Source organism: Ovis canadensis, chromosome 24, assembly GCF_042477335.2.
Source record: "Ovis canadensis isolate MfBH-ARS-UI-01 breed Bighorn chromosome 24, ARS-UI_OviCan_v2, whole genome shotgun sequence".
Lineage (NCBI taxonomy): Eukaryota > Metazoa > Chordata > Mammalia > Artiodactyla > Bovidae > Ovis > Ovis canadensis.
In genome coordinates this window covers 54122939-54141338 of record NC_091268.1, presented here as the reverse complement: position 1 = coordinate 54141338, position 18400 = coordinate 54122939, and the positions used below count along the sequence as shown (strand labels likewise).

At 58.7% G+C, this 18400-nt stretch overlaps 1 protein-coding gene across 5 annotated transcripts in view; it reads right to left on the bottom strand.

The window, feature by feature from the left end:
- Positions 1-18400, bottom strand: part of TNRC18 (trinucleotide repeat containing 18) — an 87356-nt gene that overhangs the window by 22262 nt on the left and 46694 nt on the right. For 4 of the 5 annotated variants that reach the window (XM_069571349.1, XM_069571350.1, XM_069571353.1 and 1 more), the window contains 7 exons: positions 12954-13129; positions 12394-12530; positions 12107-12235; positions 10500-10671; positions 8648-9008; positions 5177-5452; positions 718-960 (listed from right to left, as the gene is read on the bottom strand). In XM_069571349.1, the coding sequence (XP_069427450.1) occupies positions 718-960; positions 5177-5452; positions 8648-9008; positions 10500-10671; positions 12107-12235; positions 12394-12530; positions 12954-13129 (1494 nt within the window). The remainder of the gene's footprint in view (positions 1-717; positions 961-5176; positions 5453-8647; positions 9009-10499; positions 10672-12106; positions 12236-12393; positions 12531-12953; positions 13130-18400) is intronic. The other variant, XM_069571351.1, reaches the window with a different exon arrangement.

The following is an 18400-nucleotide window of genomic DNA, read 5'->3' as shown; positions in this document are numbered from 1 at the left end:
CCCCTGGTGAAGGTCCCAAGGTGTCTGTCTGTCCCAAGAAGACAGAGATACGACTGGAGACGCAGAAAGAGGAGGGACGTGGGGCCAGGACACGGCTGGGCCTCCTGCCCAAGTGTTGGTACCCGCTGCCTCTGTGTGCCCAGCCGGGCAGCGGGACGGTAAGCCGGCACCTGGCCACCCCCACTAATGACCTCCGCTGGGTTGCAACCCTAAGCCCACAAAATCTGCCCTGTGTGGGCCAACTCATCTCACTGAATAAACCGCCTACTGCCCTAAGTGTCAAGAGCCTCCCCTTCTTCCAGGCCTTTGTGCAGCCTATTCCTTCCACGTGCACCTCGATTTCGCCTACATCACCTTAGCCAGCTCCCATTTTTCTCTCCTGGCTCAGCCTGAGTGTCGCCAACCTGCAGTGGTCTCCCTTACCCCTGGGCTGAGCCAGGGGCTTCCGGTGGGCTCCCACAGCCCCCAGCGTGCAGATCTGAGGCCTCTGCAGACCCCAGAGCTGCCTCTGGGTGCCGAGGTCCTGTTTGCTGAGAGCATCACCAATGAAGGTCATGGCACAGCTCTGGAGACCCCTCCCCAGGGAGCGGCGGGCCGGGGGCCCCCCATCACCAGGGCCGTCCGCCCAGGCCTGGCCTGGCCCTGCAGGCAGAGTTCCCGTCCTTCTCTTGAGCCCCTCCTGCAGGCGGGGCAGTGGGACCCACCGCCGGGACTCACCCATCAGGCTCTGCCGCTCCTCCTTCTTGCGGGCCTTCTGCTTGGCCTCCAGCTGCACCACAGACAGGGACGGCCCCACAGTGGGGCTGGGCAGGGCACTGGCTGCAAAGCGCGCCAGCAGGCCCAGCCCGCTCTCCTCCAGGCCCGGCGACAGGGCCCGCTCCCGGGCGCCCAGCCTACAGCCGCCCGCAGCCTCGTCCTCCTCCAGCTCATCGTCCTCGTCCTCCTCCTCGGAGCTCTCATCTGGCGTGCAGAAAACAGGGAACGAGTCAGAGCCTCGGCCAGGGCCAGCGCCGCCCCCCCGCGCCGCCGCAGCGCCAGCGAGGGGGCCGCGGCTCCAGCCCACGCGCCTCCCGCCCCCCCGCCGCCCCCAGCCTTCAAAGCCAGCCCAAGACCTGGGCGTCCTGGGCAGCCCAGAGGTGGGCGGCGGCTTTGGGAGTCGAGTGTTCCTGCAGGGGAGCACCAACATGCACCTGTGCTGTGGGGGGCGGGGACGGACACACGGACGAGGACTGGAGACAGCGCTCTCCACGGTCTCACACGCACACACGCGCACACACAACCCAACACACACGTGAAAGCTGGGGGAGGAGGTGGGAGGAGGAGGAGGAGGGAGGCGAGGGCGGGCAGGGGGCAGGAGGGCGGGCAGGGGGCAGGAGGGCGGGAGGACCCTGAGGGCGCAGGCCGGGCACTGGCCCCAGGGTGTGTGGGGGCGGGCAGGGGGCGGTCTTGCCCGCAGGAGGCCTGGGGGTCGGCTGGCAGTAGGAGAAGGTGGAGTTCGGTCTCATCTCCGAGTGGGTAGGGGGCTCCCATGACGGCAACCCTCAACGGGCTCTGGGGTCCACAGCTGAGGCCCAGCACCCTGGGGAAGCCTGAGGCAAATCCACAGTCCTCTCTGAGCTACTGTTTCCTTATCTGTGAGAATCTCAGCTCAGCTCAGCCAAGGGGGCCACAGCCCTGCTACACCTCCGGGGCCGGGAAGCGGGAAGGGAGCCGCAGGGCCAGTCGGCCCACTCTGCTCCACACAGTCAGGTGCTCAGGCGGCAGAGCAGGACTGGAACCCAGGGCTGGCAGCTCACCGCCCACGGCCTAGTGGGAAAGTCAGGGAGCCCCAGCCCACCTCACTGGGTGGTGAGACAGAAAGGTGCCTCTCCCCAAGAACTGGCCCAGCTCGGACCATCAGCACAAAGGCGGGGTGGGCAGTGCAGCTGGAGGCCGAACCAGGGAAGGTAACCTTCTGTGCACGTGAATTAAGTCCTCCACCAGAAAGAGAGACGGCCTGGAGGTGCAGGCCAGCTTCCTCGCCTTTCTGGGGAGACAGCTCAGCTGACCCCACCAGGGCGGTGGGTGGGAGGGCACCCGGCCTGTCTGCCCGTGAGGTGCTGAGAGCCTGGAGGGGACTCACCAACAAGAAGAGGAAGGAGGACTATGAGCTACTGCCTCTCTGCACTGTCTGGGGGCCGGGAGTCACGGTCCAGGGGCGGGTGAGCCCTAGATGGTGGCCAACTCCACATTCTCCTGCCAACGCCCCCAAGCTGCCTGCTTGCTGTGCTGCAGCGAGTGGCCCAAAGAGGTGGCCTCAGGGGTGCCAGGGAGGACCGGGGGTGCGGTGGGGGGGTCTGGTCTGCCTGTCCCAGCCGAGGGAGCCCTCGGTGAGGGAGGCGGACGAGAGCTTGAGGGAGGCCCGGAAGGGGCTGAGAAAGGAAGGAGGCAGAGAGAGAGGAGGGCTGTTAGGAGGGGTGAGCGGACGGAGACCCGGCTCCCTGAGCGATGGGGGCAGCGGGATGGAGGCTGGCGGGGCGGGCAGGCGGCAGGCAGGCAGTGCACACTTGCGATCCATTCACATTGCGGACGTCACATGGTTCTGTCTCCGCCCAGTGGGCCACAGCGGCAAAGCAGGCTAAGTGTAGGCAGACTTTTGGCAGCGCCTGGGTCCCCCGCTTCGGGCAGGCCCCCCTCCACCTTGGGGCTTGGCCAATCTGAGCAGGGTGGCGGGCAGGGGGCTGGCTGGGCGGGGGGGAGGGGCGTGGGGTGGGACGTGGGGCTGCTCAGGTGTGGAGACTCCGGCTCTCTCCCCCACCCAGGGTTCTCGCTCTGGCTCTGGGTTTCTGGATGTCTGGAATGTCTGCATTGGATCCCAGAAAGCCAGGAGTGGCCTGAACCCGGCACTGCGAGATGGAAGAATGTTTGGAAAGCAAAAAGCCAAAAGAAAGGGCATGTCTCATTTGTCTCCCACAAAAGAAATGCCACCTGGGTCACTCTGGTCTCCCGAGACCCTTTCCCACCTCGTGCTTCCGCGAGCCTGCGGGCCCGCCCTGGCTCCCTCCCAGGGTGGCCAGCCTGCTCAGGCCAGAGCCCAAGGGGGTAGGGGAAGCTGAGAGAGGGAAGGTGTCTCGGGACCAAGGAGCCTTTCTGGAGTTATCCACACCTGAGGCGACAGAGCTTGCCCAGGGCAGGGGGAGGAAAAAGTCCCAACAAAGAAACCTGAGGAAATGCAGAAAAAACTTTTTTTTTCCCCAGGGGAAAAAAAAACAAAAACCACCTGTTGGCTCAATTATGTGGGGGTTGGCTCTTGTCACTTGGTTTTTCAAAACCCGATCCGTAAATGCCAAAGTGATCCGCTGCTGCCATAGCCGATGGGGGCAAACCCCGAGGGGTGGGGGGTGCAGAGGGGACACAGAGAAAGGGGTTGTGCCTACCTACGGAGCAACGAGCCCGGCTCGCACCCAAGCTCAGTGACCCGCTGCGCGTCTGCCCTACTCCCAGCCTTCGCTGTGCGTCCAGAGTGCAGCGTGAGAGCAAATGCAAGAGACCGAAACAGACATTCAAAGCGTCATGGGGAGGGGTCAAGGGTGAAGGTATGGCCAAGCCGCTGGGGGGAGAAAGCAGACACACCAGAGAAGCCAAGCCAGTTAGGTGCTTTAGTACCAGGCGTCAGGAAGGCCCTATTACCCAAATATCCCTTTGGAGACCTGACCAGCGGTCTGGGTGCAGCGGAGACCCGCCTGCCCCCTGCACAGGCTCTGTCTGATGCTGGGTCTGGTTCTGGTGGGTGGGCCCCTGGCTACCAGATCTGGGGTGCTGCCTGCTTCTCTGTGGGCTCTGGGCTAGGGCGGGAGAGCTCCAAACCTTGGAAGCTGGAACTCTGGCCTCTGAAGGGGAGGAGGCGTGGGGACCCAGCCCCGGGGAGGCGAGAGGGGGATGGGGAACCAGCCAGACGTATCCACGGAGGCCTCACAAGACGAGGCCGGCGTGGCTCAGGCTCCATCCTCTCCTGATCATCCAAACGCTTCCCAGTCAGGCTCAGACCCCCAGGGCACTGCAATCCCCGCCCAGCTCTGGGGTCCCTGAAAGGGGTCTGCCCTGAAGCAAACCCTAACCCCCACCTCAGGACATCTGGGAGTGGAGGTTCTGGAAGACTGAGACCAGTCAGTCTACCAGGGAGCTCACAGGGTCGCTGAAACCAACCCTCTCTGCCTAAGTGAGGCCGGGGGGCAGACCAGCCTGGGACTCCTGGGGCTCCTCTGAGCTCTGCCTCTAACAAGGCAATGAAGCCTTGGGATTTCACAACAAAACTCGGGACTCAGAGTGCTCTTGATCCTGCACTGCCTATATGCCCTCCAAAGCAGAAACACATGTTAGAAAATGAGCGTTTGCAAGTATTTTTTAACCACTGTTCCATAAAAAGCTTTAAGAAAACAAAAGACAAACAAGCAGCTTAAAAAAAAAAAAAGATGAAGCTTGAGGTGAAAGCAGCTGACTTTAAACCTGGGAAATGAAAGGCATGCCGGCAGCTCCCAGGGATATTTGAATAATAGAGAACGCAGACTGCGATGTTCCATCTACCCCCTTCTGGGGTGGGGGTGGGGGGTGAGGGTGGGGTGGGGGTGGGGAGGGGGGGAGGGGGAACAAATGAGGGAAGCGGCAACCTAATGGTCCAGTCAGGACACAGCAAGAGAGACAAGGCACACGGGTTTAGTTAAAAATGAACTCGGTATGTTTAATAAAGCTTGGTATTACCAAAATCGCGGTACAAACATCAAGTCACACGCCCACACGACAGAATTCCATTTACAAAACGTCCCCTGGGAGGCCTCCGCAGCCACGGCCACGCCAGGAGGACCCACCCAGGCCTGCAGTCCAGCGGGTGGGAAGGCGAGGGTAGGGGGGCGGGCGGGCGGAGGTGGGAGAGGGAAGGAAGACTAAAAACAGTCCATATAAAAGCTCAAAAAGAGCCAGCCAATGGTATTATCACAATGATACAGGTACAAATAAAAACAAAAATAAAAGGACCCAGGCTGATACAGCAGGCTACGCTGCCAAGACCCGGACGGCCACCTGGCCGGGCCATCCCAGCGGCTCCCGGCCGCCCTCCCTGCGCTCGCGCTCCGCTCTCGCTCTCGCACTCACTCGCTCGATAGGAAACATGGAAGGTTATTTTGTGTTTGGAGCTAGTAACCTTGGTCAAATGAGTCCTCCGAGGAATCGCTGAAGGAGGAACGGGGCTCGACCTCTTGAAGCAGCAAACAAAACGGCTGCTTCCTGCCGGCGGCCGGCTTGGGCTTCAGAGTCCGGGCGCCCGCCAGGCCCCTCTTGGTCAGCTTGGGGCCGCCGGCTGGCTTGCTATTCTTCGCCACCATGCCGCACAGGAGGGAAGGTGTCAGTTTGGAGCCGGAGGGGCCCTGGGCAGCCCACTCGTCCTTCAGGAATTCCTCCTCTTCCTCTGAATCCGTATCTGCAGTCAAAGTAGTTTTTAATAAAGATAAGTCACAGAGCCAGGGGAGGGAGGGGGCTAGGGTCTCTTCCACTAGCCTCGGCGCCTTTGAGGACATTCTGCCACGTGCCAGAACCAAGGTCCAAACGCCCACCGGCCATGGAACCGGCAGAGTTCCACCGCCTGGCGCGCTCTTCCCCATCTGGCCTCATCTCTCACCTGGGAGGCCTCTGAGCCGCAGGCCCCACACAACCCATCTTGCATGGTTTGGACCCAGGCCCTGGCTGGGCCGTCGCCGCTGCCAGCACCACCCACCACACGGCCACAGGGCGAGCAGTCTTTCCCGGCCCTGCAGGAGGCGGGAGCCCCACTCTCAGGAAGGTCTCTGCCCTGCGCGGGGAGGTCACTGCCGAGTCCAGTCCGCCCCACAGGACTGCAGCCTGCTCCCTGTGGGGAGGGAAGCAGCCTAAGAAGGGAAGGACTCAGGTAAAGCCCTTCTTTCCCAGAACACCAGCTCGCAGCAGTATCGGGGCAAGCGTGTAAAGACTCACAACCCAGCTTCCTGCTCAGCAGTCAGCACAGTGGCGTCTGACGAATGACACTGCGGCTCCCAGCCCTACCCCGTTTCTTATCAGAGCCGGGTGACCAGCATGCTGGTTCTGGCCTTCCACACGTCTCCAGCCTTGGAGCTGCATGAGGCTTTGGGGAGGGGGCTGTCAAGTGGGCACAGCTCTGGCCCCTTCCAAGCCCTCTCCAGGCAGACTCACACCACTTTGGTCTGTTCTACACACGAGGTTGGTGAGCAAGATTCCATCAGACAGAAAGGCTCTGAAGCCAAAGGCTGTAATCCCTTCACCTCGTCAAATCCGTTCCAAAGATGGGGAGCGTTAACGAACACATCTGCCCTCCCCAAGTCCAAGAGAAGGAGGGAGTGAGACAGACAGAGGGAGTGTGTGTGTATTCTGGGGGGCAGGGTTCTCTGGCCACCTCCTCCAACATCTATGCTTTCCACTCAACACCCAACTGCAGGGTGGTCTGGCAACTCTGGGTGGGACGAGGACACGCCTCTGCCCGTCGCCCAGCCACAGCTCTCCCTCCCGTGCGCTCCATCCTGTCCTTCTTGAAGCCACTTGCCAGGCTGGACAAGTCCATGCGTGACAAGGACCAACTTGGCTTCCCACCAGAACCCACCAAGCAAGCCACCAGATCCCTACAACCCACAGTGAAAGCGCAGGAGGGCGACGCTCTCTCTGCCCATCTCCTCCTGGTACAGCATCTCAAAGCTAGGAAACACCTTGACCTCTTCGTGACCCTGCTTGCATGCATTTACCGGAAAGGCAAAAAGACTAATGTGAAAAACAGAAGAGACGCACTCTCTCCACAGCCAGCCACTCTCTCCACTCTCTCTCACATCACAGCCACCAGCTAACTGCAGACAGGCCTTTTGACCACTCTGTGGCAGCATTAACCCACTTCTCTCAACTGAACAGTGCAGTTTTAAACAAGAGAGTAACAGAGATGAGCAATCTGAACACTGCTTTGCATGCCTACACATATCTGCCACAGTGGACTTGGCAGCCTAGAGTCCCCCCTCCCCCCTGCAAAGACCTCAGCTTATCTCTGGACTCTAGCCTGAACCCCACCTCATCCCCCTGTAAGCAGGGGAGAGCAAAGGATCCTTTCACCACCAGCCAGGCCACACCCACTGAAAGGTCAAAGGAAAAGCAATCCCTGCTCTCTCTCTGATATTCCAGAACAAGCAAAGGAAAGCACTTCCCTTCTCCTTCGGAGTGACAAGTCTCTAGAACTGGTGCGAGGCGGCCAGGGGCCTGGGCAGTGCCGCTCAGCTCACACCCACCTGAATCTGAGGCATTTCGGCCGCCGAGCCCACCCAGGGGACATTAGGCACAAAAGTAGATCCTCGCCCCCACAGCCATGAGCATCAAGGCTGGAGACCCAGGGCAACCAAAACCAGAAACGTTAGAATCCAAAGACACCAGCAGCAGCTTCATCTCGTGCCATATGCCTTCTCCCAGCTATCTACCCACCCAGGGAGCTCACTTAGGGCTCTGGACAGCGCTCGGGGTGGGGGCAGGCCATGGTATCTTAACTCTATAGAGACTTTCTTTCCTTAAGAACACACACCATTTCTTGCCCTTAACAGTCATCACCTCCCCGCCCCCCGCCCCGCCCCCGACCCCACTAACTAGGCATAGGCAGAGCCGATCAAAGGCCCAGTCACAGACGCACGCAGTCACCAAACAAAGTTTTCTACCCCAGTCACGGCCTGGGGTCCCCCTCGAAGAAACCCGCGGACAGATGCCTGGAGGCAAACAGCCCCTCCCCGGCCTTGCTGCGGCGGCCACAGCCCTCGGCACCCACGCATCCTGGCATTACGCGTTTCACCCAGGTACTTACTGAGCACCTACTAGGTGCCAGGCGGCGGGCTCTGGGCCAGCGGACGGGCGTCGGGGATGGGGGTGGGGACAAGGCCGTCCGGGCTCCGGAAACCCACGCTCCCCCAGTTCTCAGACAAGAAGAGCCAAGGCCGCAGGCTCCGCGTAAACTCGGCCCCTCAGCGCCACCAGCTGTTACGTTTCAGGGGCCCGAAAGCAGCATGGGGAGGGCGGCTGCCGCCCAGGCAGCAAATAGGCAGCGCCCATCGCGACGGGCCATCCCGCGCCGCTGAATCTGATGGGCTGGGCCCTGCCTCAGCATCTATCCTCAGAAACAAACCCGGTAACCACGTGGAGGGCCGTCGCAAAGACAACAGGAGAGGCCGCCCTGGTGTGCGCTCCACAGACGCTTTCCCCACTAACACGGACCTCGAGGATTGGCAGCTGCCTGAGGGCGGGAGCGACCCCGCCAGCTCTATGGTTTTCACGAACGTCCGCTCTAGGCTGAGCAACCGCCAACTCTGTAGCACAAGGCCTCCACACCGAAGGCCTTAGCGCCGACCAACAGAAGGCGGGTACAGGGGGGCTGGCGGACTTCCGCTCCCACCCGCCTGCCAATCACGAGTACCCACCAATCACAGGTGGCCGCCCAAAGAACAGTACCCATGCATCTCAACCACCTCCGTGTCCGGCCTGGTACCGGCGCCAAAGCGGAAAAAGAGACCATCACCAGAGACCATCGAGCTTTCGAGGCAGAAAGAGGAGGAAAGGAAGGCAAGGGAGGAAGAACAGCCCTGAGGCGGCGCGGCCCACTACTTACTGTAGGAATAACTGCTCACTTCCGAGGCGAAGGGGGAGTGGGTCGACTTGGGCTGGCCTCTGGCCTTGAAGCCCACCTCCATCTTCCTGGCTTTGGCGGCCCTTTTGTGTTTACCTTCTCGCGAGGCTTTCAGAGACAGGCTGAGGCCTTTGGCCAGCGCCTTCCTGTCCTTGCCCAGCAGGCTGTCGTAGGGCGTCAAGTACCTGCCACAGCCCCCGCTCGCTTTTGATTTCCCCCCAGAACCATCGGAGAACTTGAAGGGCGACTTCAACTTGTCCTGCTTTGTGAGGGAGAGGGCTTTGTCTAGCTTGCTTGCCAACTGCTCCTGGTCGCTAGCCATCTTCTTCTTCTTAATCTTTAGCTGGAAAGGGAAGTTGGGAAGTCGTGGGGTTAAGACATTTGACACCCACAGTGGGTCTCCGTGCATGAGCTCAGACGAACCTGGCCTCCTCCTCCCTGCCTCTGTGGCTTTCTGACACGCTGCTAAATTCCTCTTAGCCTCAGTTCCTCTACTCTGTAAAATGGGGGTGATTACGCACAGGCAGCACTGGGTTGTGCTGAAGATGAACTGGGAAAAGGCACGTGAAACACTTATTAAAGAGCTGTTACTGTGGTTACAGTTATCTTCGCCACGGGCTGGCTGTGGTGCTGTGCTTCCTAGGGGGGAGCACCTACAATAAACAGCGCTGCCAGGGAGCCAAGGGGGAGAAGGTGGCTGGATTAAGGGAGGAGGAATGAACCCAAAGATGGAAAACCAGATCACAGCACAGCTGATCTGCTTATCTCAGCTGCCTAAAGCAGGTGATGAAGATGGCCTCACTGCCTAAACCAGGCCATCCAGCTAAATCGGCTGAAGCTGCCAAGAAAATGCCTTGAGTGTGCCTTGGACGCCTGAAGCAGAAAGAATGATTAGAGATTTCACAGATAAATTCCTGCTTGCGCGTCTCCCATCAGCTGGAGTCATTTGCTGTTGAAACGTGCAGCTTCAATGGCCCTCATTTGAACATTTCATCACTATTTTCTCTCTAATCAGGTAACATTTCATAAGGAGCGAAAAAGTTGGGATAGTGTCAATTAGACAACAAGAGTGCCCTTCACGGTTCGAGAGTACAAAGGGTGCTGACGTACAGACTACAAACTGGCTCTCTTCCCCTCCCCACGGACCCACTCTCCCCTATGTACGTCCTTCTCTCTGACGCCTGAATCAACCATAAGAGCCCCCTCCCATAGGGCTTTTCTGGGAGGGACGAGAAGGTATGTTAGTATTCAGCAATAAGGGCCTTCAAGTGGGTGATTTCAATGCTCTGCAGAAACAGGAAAATTCAAGGCGTTGGCGCTCGCCCCTTTACCTCAGGAGAGTTCCCAGAGGAAATTAACAATGGCATCAAGCCCTTGTTTCTTCAAACTCCAGAATGGTGAAGCTGCTCATTAAATAATTATACATGAAACAACTGAGTAATTGCACTATCGGGGTGAGAACTTGCAGTCTCTCCTCTGCGCTTCAGCAGAGGGTCAAGGAGCACACACACAGGACGGGCTTTCAGCCTCAGCACCACCTGGGGCTGTGTTACTTTGCCAGCCCTCTGACCTCCCCTGGGCCTTCCTTTCCTGCTCTGCCCAATGACCAGGATTGGAGGAGTGGCTCTGGCACTAAGGCAGCCACCCTCAACAAAAGTGTCTGCGCCCAGGTTACTATTCCATTTTATCCATAGCGATTCCACAGATAAGTGTGTCCCAAAAGTGTCTGCGCAACAGGGCCAGCAGACCTGCAAAGGGGGGGTGTGAGCCCCAGCAGCCCTGCCAGACCCTCTGCCCCAAGCCAACAGCACACCTGAAGGACCAGGCGACCAACCTGACTCATGAAGTCTGACGAGGTTTCGTGCTCGTCCCAAGGCTGGTTCCTCCCCCGGGCTTTCCCCGCTCCGCTGAGGGCGTCGTGGTCCTCCTCAGGCCCCTTGTGTCTCTTCCTCATCCCCGCTCCCAGCTCGTAGTCGTCTGAGGTCAGCAGGGGCTTGCTGCTCAGCCTGAAACCCAGACATGGAAGTGGTCAGCGCCCCGCCAGGCAGCATTCGGGCTGGGGATCCGCCCTTATGGCCCTGAAGGGTGGGCTCTGGATGCTGAAGCAGACTGACGGGTCTGAAGCACTGTGGTGCCAGGACTCTGGGACACTTGTGAAGGAGGCAGAATGAGCGTTTAATGGGGGGGAAAAAAGAGAAGAACTTCTTGAAAGCAGTGTCTCTGCCGGCCCCTTTCTCTCTCATACTCCTCCACGTACACACACACACATCTTGTCATGGTCAGAGACCTCTGTACCCAAGCATGCCAAGAACACGGATCAGAAATGCCACGGACATCCACCAGGATGGGGCAGGGGTTATGATCAAGAGCTGCTATGAAGGAGGAGCGACTCGCTGTGCTATACCCGAGCAGCACAAGCAATCAGGCCACGGTCCCGGTGGCCAGCTTTATGTTAAAACCTCACAAGTAACAATAAGATAGAAGTAACTTTTACCTGGTCTTTACTATGTGTCTCACTCCATGTCTGTGCTTTGTATTTTAACTATAAAACAACACTTGGTTCCACATACTGCTCTTTATAGAGGAAGGCGCTCACCTAGAAGAGCTAACACCAGGCCCAAGGTCGCAAGGCGCACAGACCTGGCACTCGGCAGGAGGCGCACCCACCTCCCGGGTCTGCGCTCCTACCCAGCAGCCCCAGCCTCTGCTCGCTCCTCCAGGAGCAGCTTTCCCCACCCGCCTGTGGTTGGTAACAGTATTTCTCTCTGCATCCTCTGGTCAGTCAGGGACATCCAAGCTTAAATGCAAGAAGGGGGGCTCTTGGGGCTATCTTCTCCTGAGAAGACCACGCCCTCTCCTGCGGCTGTGAAGGTGCCCCGTGGCCCCTCTGCTTCCTCACCCAAGCCCTGCTGGCCGCCAGCCCTGCTGGCCACCAGCCCTGCTGGCCCTGGCTGAGGCGTGCTCCGGAGGCCCAGGGAAACCACAGCACCGTTCCTCTATCCACAGCTAACCCAGAGGAAACGCTCTCACTCCGGCCACATGTGGCTCCAAGGAGCCTCTCCCCAGCGTGCATGGAGGCGGAGGCCCCGGTCACAGGGAGCACCCCGGGCACAATGCGCCAGGAGCCCGGCAGTGACACCGCCCAGCACGGAGGGAAGCAGGCCCTCGCCGCGGACGGGACGCCGGAGCAGCAGGAAGACAGGCCTGACTCTGGGGGTGACGCTCTACTTGCTGGCTGGGGTGAGTGTGCCTGTCCGCTCCACGCTCGCCCTCCTGGCCGGCCCAGGGCAGCGCGCTGTGCTGCCCGCGAGCTGCCGATCCCGGCGGGTCAGAGCCTGAGGGACGCCAGGTCCCCGGCGCCGACACAGGCCCTGCGTGGGCCCGCGCGCCTCCCCTCCGAGCTCTGTGCCAGTCCCCGACCCACCGAGGGGCCAGCCTTACTTTCCGCTATGGATGCGGCTCTTCCCTCTCTTGCGGGGGGGCGACAGGGCGCTCAGGGCGTGGGTCCGTTTCCGCGGCCTGCCAGGGCCTCTGCGTGCCAAGCTTCTATGGGGTTCCTCGCGCCTGTCCCTTAAAGAGAATCACACGCTGGGCTGTGAACCCGGGGGTGGGGGGGGCGCACGGAGCGCACACGTCACTCGGGGCCACGCACACCTGGCGGCCTGCACGGCGGACCTCCTGAGCGCGGCGCCTACAGAGCCCGGGCCGCGGGCGGCGGGCACACTCACTCGGAATCACGACGCCGCTGCAGCTTCACCAGCTCGCGCTGCTTTTCCTTGTACTGGCGCTGCACCTCCGCCAGCCGCATCCGGAAGTCCAGCTCCATGGCGTCCATGCTCTCCAGGGAGGACTTCATGGCATACATCTGCGGGGAGTGGCGGGTGAGCGCGGGGTCTCGCAGCAGGGATGCCACCCTCACCCTCACCAAGACTCCCTGTGTGCACGCCAGGGACTGGAAAGCCAACCCTGCGGGGCCGTGTCCAGGCCGAGGTGGCCCGCAAGCGCCACTCGGGCAGGGCCGGCATCTGTCATGCACACATCTGCTCTCCCCGAACCCCCAAGCTGCTGCCCACGGGACACACCCTTGACACGTGATTACGTGGTACACGGAGGCCAGGAAGAGGAGACAACTCGCTGGGGACCGCCCCGCAAGGTGGTGGCAGAATCTGGGCCTGCAACTGTTTCCCCCAGGCGTGCAGCCTGCCAAGGCCCAGGCTAGGCAGCCTCTCTGGGCGCACCTCGTCCTCCCCCGAGCCTGCTCCCCCAAGCCACACCCGGGACGCCTCACCCGCTCGTCCTTCTTCTGCATCCAGCTGTACTTCTTGTTGGGGTTCAGCTCGCGCGGAAGCCGCAGGTTCTTGAGTGGATCCACGAAGGGGCCGTCCAGCACCTCCTTCAGCACGTGGCTGCTGGCCGCCAGGAGGCTCTCCAGCGAGGGCCGCACGGGCGGGCCCCGCTCTGTGCCTGTGGGAGGAGGCAAGTGAGCCCACGCTCTGGGGGCCGGGCTCACAGGCACCTCGGCGACCTGCTTCAGACCCCCACCTGGGAAGAGGACACGGGCCAGAGTCCCGTCCTTCACAGCACATCCGCTCACAGACGCGCAGGCAGTCACCCGAGAACGGCAGAGCCGCACTCTAACAAGGCGACTCTTACCTGTCCTGAAAATCTTCCACAAGGACTATGCGTGGTTTTCACCATCAGAAAAAAAATAACCCCATGATAAGTTCTGTAAATCGCAAAAGTCACATGTGCACGTGACCCAAACCACAGACCAAGCAGAGAAGTGTCCCGAAACACAAGCCTCCTTCCTCCCACCACCGGGGCCCTTCCCCGGAGGATGCCTCTGCCGACACCGCGTGGCAGGTGGTTCCAGAAACTTTTACACACATTCAAACACGGGTAACACCCAGGCATCCTTCACAAGCAGAAATCGGCACCCATCAGTACACACCACATCACACTCTGCTCGTTGCTCCTCAACGTGTCTCCGCATTAGCACAAAAATATGCATTCATACTGTAGCTTGAACCCAAACCGAAAGTGCTATTTCTGTAAGTCAGAACCACTAGAATATCAGCAATTTTACACAGCGAAACCGAGGAACAGCAGCCGAGTTTTCTCTTGGATCGATAAGCTTTTAATTTGCCGTAACAATCCCCCACTGATGGCATTCAGGTGGCTCCAGATTTTTGGGGGTTTTTTTTGTAGTGAACAGATAGGCACCATCTCCGGAAAATTCCTGTCAGTGCAATTAACACGATCAAGGTATGTATGTTTATCTTTTATTAATATTCCGACTGCCCTTCAGAAATGCTGTAGCAACTCAGGATGTCAACGGTGATACCTGAGAACCTATTTCTCCACAGTCTTTTTAAAATAATATGAGTTTTCATTTTCCAACTGATGTTTCCTTTGTAATCTAACATATGATCAATTTTTGAGAACAGTCCGTGTGTATCTGAGGGGAAAAGTACATTCTCTTTTTAAAGTTTTTAAAAGTATTTATTAATTTAGCTGCACTGGGTCTTAGCTGTGGCACGCAGAACCTTTAGCTGTGGGCATGTGGGATCTACCTCCCTGTCCAGGAATCGAACGCAGTCCCCCTGCACTGGGAGTGTGGAGTCTTAGCCACTGGACCACCTGGGAAGTGCCGGTAAAGTATATTGTTTACAACCAACGTGCAGAATTCCCTAACGTCGACATTAGCAAGTGTATCGCCCAGATCAGGGCTTCTGAACCCTGGCGCCATTCACATGGCCGTGGGCTCGAATGTCTGCTGCAGACGTCCTCGCCTCCACCACTAGGCGTCAGCAGTGCCCCCCTCAAGTCACAACCACATGTCACCAGCGGTGAGTTGGGACAGACACTGAGGCCACAAAGCAGTGAACCCCACCAGCCTCAAGCAGTTGGCACTAGACTGAAGCTCGTGGCCCAAACCCCAGGTGACACACCCCACCCCAATCCCTTCGAGGTCCTCCGAGCTGTACGTTTCTCAGTCGCTGGGTAAGGCAGGGCAGAGCTGCACCATCAGAGGGGACCAGACAGTGACTCCAACAGCTGCTTCACCCTCCAACGCACCAGCCTCGCTGGGGTCCCCAGGACACAGAGGGCAGCCTGGTGGCCTGAGGGCAGCAGCTGCGTGCCCCCAAGTCTGCATGGAAAGCCCTAACGCCATCACAGCTCAGAAGGCAGAGCCTTTAAAGAGGGAACCAAGTTAACGTGAGGGTGCCAGGGTGGGCTCTGTCTGATCCAGCGAGACTGCATCATCATAAAAGGGGATGTTTGGCTACACAGACACACATGGAACAATTCCACAGGGAAAGGACAGCTGTCCACAGGGCTGCTGAGGAGAGATGCCTCAGGAGGCACCAACCCAACCCTGCTGAGACCTGGATCTAGAACGCCCAACCTCTAGAGTCAGGAGAACACGTGCTCTTGTTACTCAGGACTCGTCCCCGTGCCCACCCCACTGCGCGTGTAATTACAGCAGCCTGAACTAACACCCGGCCCTGCGGCTGCACCAACACGCGAGGTGACTTGGGAACCGCCCAACATGCACTGGAACCTCCGCAGGACCAGGCGTCCGTCAGAGACTACAGTGCTGGAGGGAGGGAAGGACGGCCGCTCGCCTTGGGACACCCATGCCTGCTGCCCACGGGCGGCTGCGTGGGGCAGGAGTGGGGAAGCGGGAGGGCCAGCGGTGCCAGGAAGTGACCAGGACCACTCGCAGCCCAGGCCTGCAGGCCCTCTGCAGAGCACCAACACTCAGGGTCTGTCCGTGACCGTCGGAGTCAAAGGGCCCGTAGGCCCTCCCCTGCACGCCGGGGCCCCCAAGCGCCCGCTCCAGCCTGACGCCGCCCCCCACGCCAGGATCACAGAGCCTATGCTCAGGCCACCAGACCTGCACTGCAGAGTGCCCAGGGCACCGCAGGGCACCACCAGGAGCATCCGAGTCCACGCCAGCCGCCGGGCCCCCCCTGAACGCGCCCCTCCCACTGCTTCCCCGCCTCAGAAACCTTTCTTCTCTTCCAGCAACTCGGGTCAAAACCCTCAGCCTCGTCCTTACACACCCAACTGCAGTCCCTTCACAAAGCCTGCTGGCTCCAACTTCCACCCAGAACCCACCTGCCCGCACCTGTGCACCCCTCACCACCCTGGGCCCGGATGCAGACGGGAGCTTCTACTGGGTCTCCCCACCCCAGCATCAGCCCCCCGCACAGCCCCCAAAGAGGCCGCAGTGAGGTCTGATCCTATCAGTGCAACTCAAATCCTCCTCATTTCACGCCAAGTGAATAAAAGATGACCCCCTCCCCAACAGTGATCCCACTTCCCAGCAACCACTCTCCCCTCTGGGCTCCCCTCCAGCCCCTGGCCTCACCTTTGTTCTACCCTGGGCCAAACAGTCACCCCAGGGCCTTTGCACGTGTTCTTCCTTGAGTCTGGCATGGTTTTCCGCAGAAGAATCTCCCTCCCCCACCTATTGAGAGGGGCTTCCCTGGCCATCTGCTATGGGAGACCACCTTCCCACCCCTGCCCTGTCCCCCTCCCACTGTTTGGGCCTCCCGCTTGTCACCCCAACAGTGCTGAGGGCTGCACACGGATAGCCTGGTTCACTGCTGGTACCCAATATTGCTGGGCATACAGGAAGGAGCTAAATGAATGCATGAATCAGGCAGCAGCGAGAAGACGGGCCAGAGCAGGCAGAGGCCCCCAAACTTGGTGACCCACCCTCAGCCCTCTCCTTCGCAGAGGCCCCTTGGCCTGTGTGGTCCCCACTGAAAACCCACCAGTTGGCAGGATCAAGAGAGGTTTGTCTTCTTGGGTGGGGGGTGGGAATTTGTACTGAACTATTTACATGAAAGAAAAAAACAATGAACCTGAACAACAGGACTCCCCTGGTGATCTAGTGGTTAAGAATCCACCTGCTGACGCAAGGCACACAGGTTCGATCCCCGGTCCAGGAAGATGCCACATGCGGCAGAGCAGCTAGGCCCGTGCGCCACCATTACTGAAGCCTGTTCGCCTAGAGCTCATGCTCGACATCGAGAGAGGACACTGCAGCGAGAAGCCCCCCACCCCCTGCAACAAGAGAAAAGCCCGAGCACAGCAACCAAGAAAAGAAAAGAACCCACAAGACAACAGACGCCTGCGGGGAAGGAAGTGTCACTCGTCCGAGCTTCTAGGAAAGGGGGCACTGGACCCTGATGATGAAAACGATCTGGTTCTGGACCAGCAATTCCAGCCCTGGGAACAAACCCCTAGGAAAGCAGAGGTGCAGACAAAGATTTTTCTCCAAGAGTAATCATCACATTACTCATAGCAGCAAAAGGAAGGGAGGAAAATTACAGAATAGAAGGCGAATTAAAATGCCTGACAGTTGAGGATTGGGTCAACTGAAGTCTGGGGGCCTCCACCGGGCAGAAAACTGCGTAGTTCCAAAAAAATGTTTAAGAACGCACAGTTCCTGAAAATGTTTAATAAAGGATATACTAAGGGAAAAAGAAGGCTGAGCGCCATAGAACTGATGTTGGAGAAGACTTGAGAGTGCTTGAGAGCCCCCTGGATGGCAAGGAGATCAAACCAGTCCATCCTAAAGGAAATCAACCCTGAATACTCATTGGAAGGACTGATGCTGAAGCTGAAGGTCCGATACTTTGGCCACCTGATTTGAAGAGCTGATTCATTGGAAAAGACCCTGATGCTGGGAAAGACTGAAGGCAGGAAGGGAAGGGGACGACAGAGGATGAGATGGTTGGATGACATCACCGACTCGATGGACGTGAGTTTGAGCAAGCTCTGGGAGTTGGTGATGGACAAGGAGGCCTGGCCTGCTGCAGTCTACGGTGTCACAATGAATTGGACAAAGAATCGGACATGACGTAGCAACTGAACAACAATAAAGTGGAAAAGGCAGGTAACAAAACATTGCTTACAAAATAATCTTAATTTTAGAAACTTGTGCAAGTGTAGAAAAAGTTCTAAAGGAAATACAGCTGAACACCCGGCACTGCTCTTACGACCTCCCCTCAGCTGTACGCCACCCCCGACCCCGCGAGTGTTCTGGCTGGAGTGCAAACTGGCAAGGCTGCGCCTGACTCTGGCTCTTTACATATTTCTTGGAGCACTTCGATTTCTATGCTGAACATCAGTGGTTTTGTGCCAGCCCAGAATTCACTGAAGACACTTTCTTTTCTGCTGAAGGCACTCCATTCCTTCTGAGGATGACCACCCACCGACACACACACCTACATCCTGGAAGTGACCACTCCCCCATCCAGGGCTGGGCAGGATCAGCCCAGTCCATCCCATCTCCTGGGATACAGGGTTTGCTTCTGCAAAAACCATGAACCACAGCCAGCCAGCTAATGAGTGAATCACAGCATCTTTGCCAGAGCTACCAAGAGAAAGGTGGCCTCTTCTGTGTGTCTACTGGCTACAGTCCACGGGCCTGAGGGCTTGGGGAGAAGTATCAGTGACCCCCATGAGGAAAGTGGACCCACCCTAAATGAAGCCAATAGAAAGCAGTGAAGCTATGAGAGGGAGGGACAGGGAAGAGGGAAAAAAGAATTGGACTTGACTTGGTTTGAGCACCTGGATCCAGCCATACCTGAAACATTACCTCATTACTGACAAATTGTGATTCCACAAGCCAATAAAATTTTCCCCGACTTTTTCTAAGCCAGTGAGTCTTGGCTGCTCCCAGTGCAGAGCATCCTGCTAATTCACCACTGACAG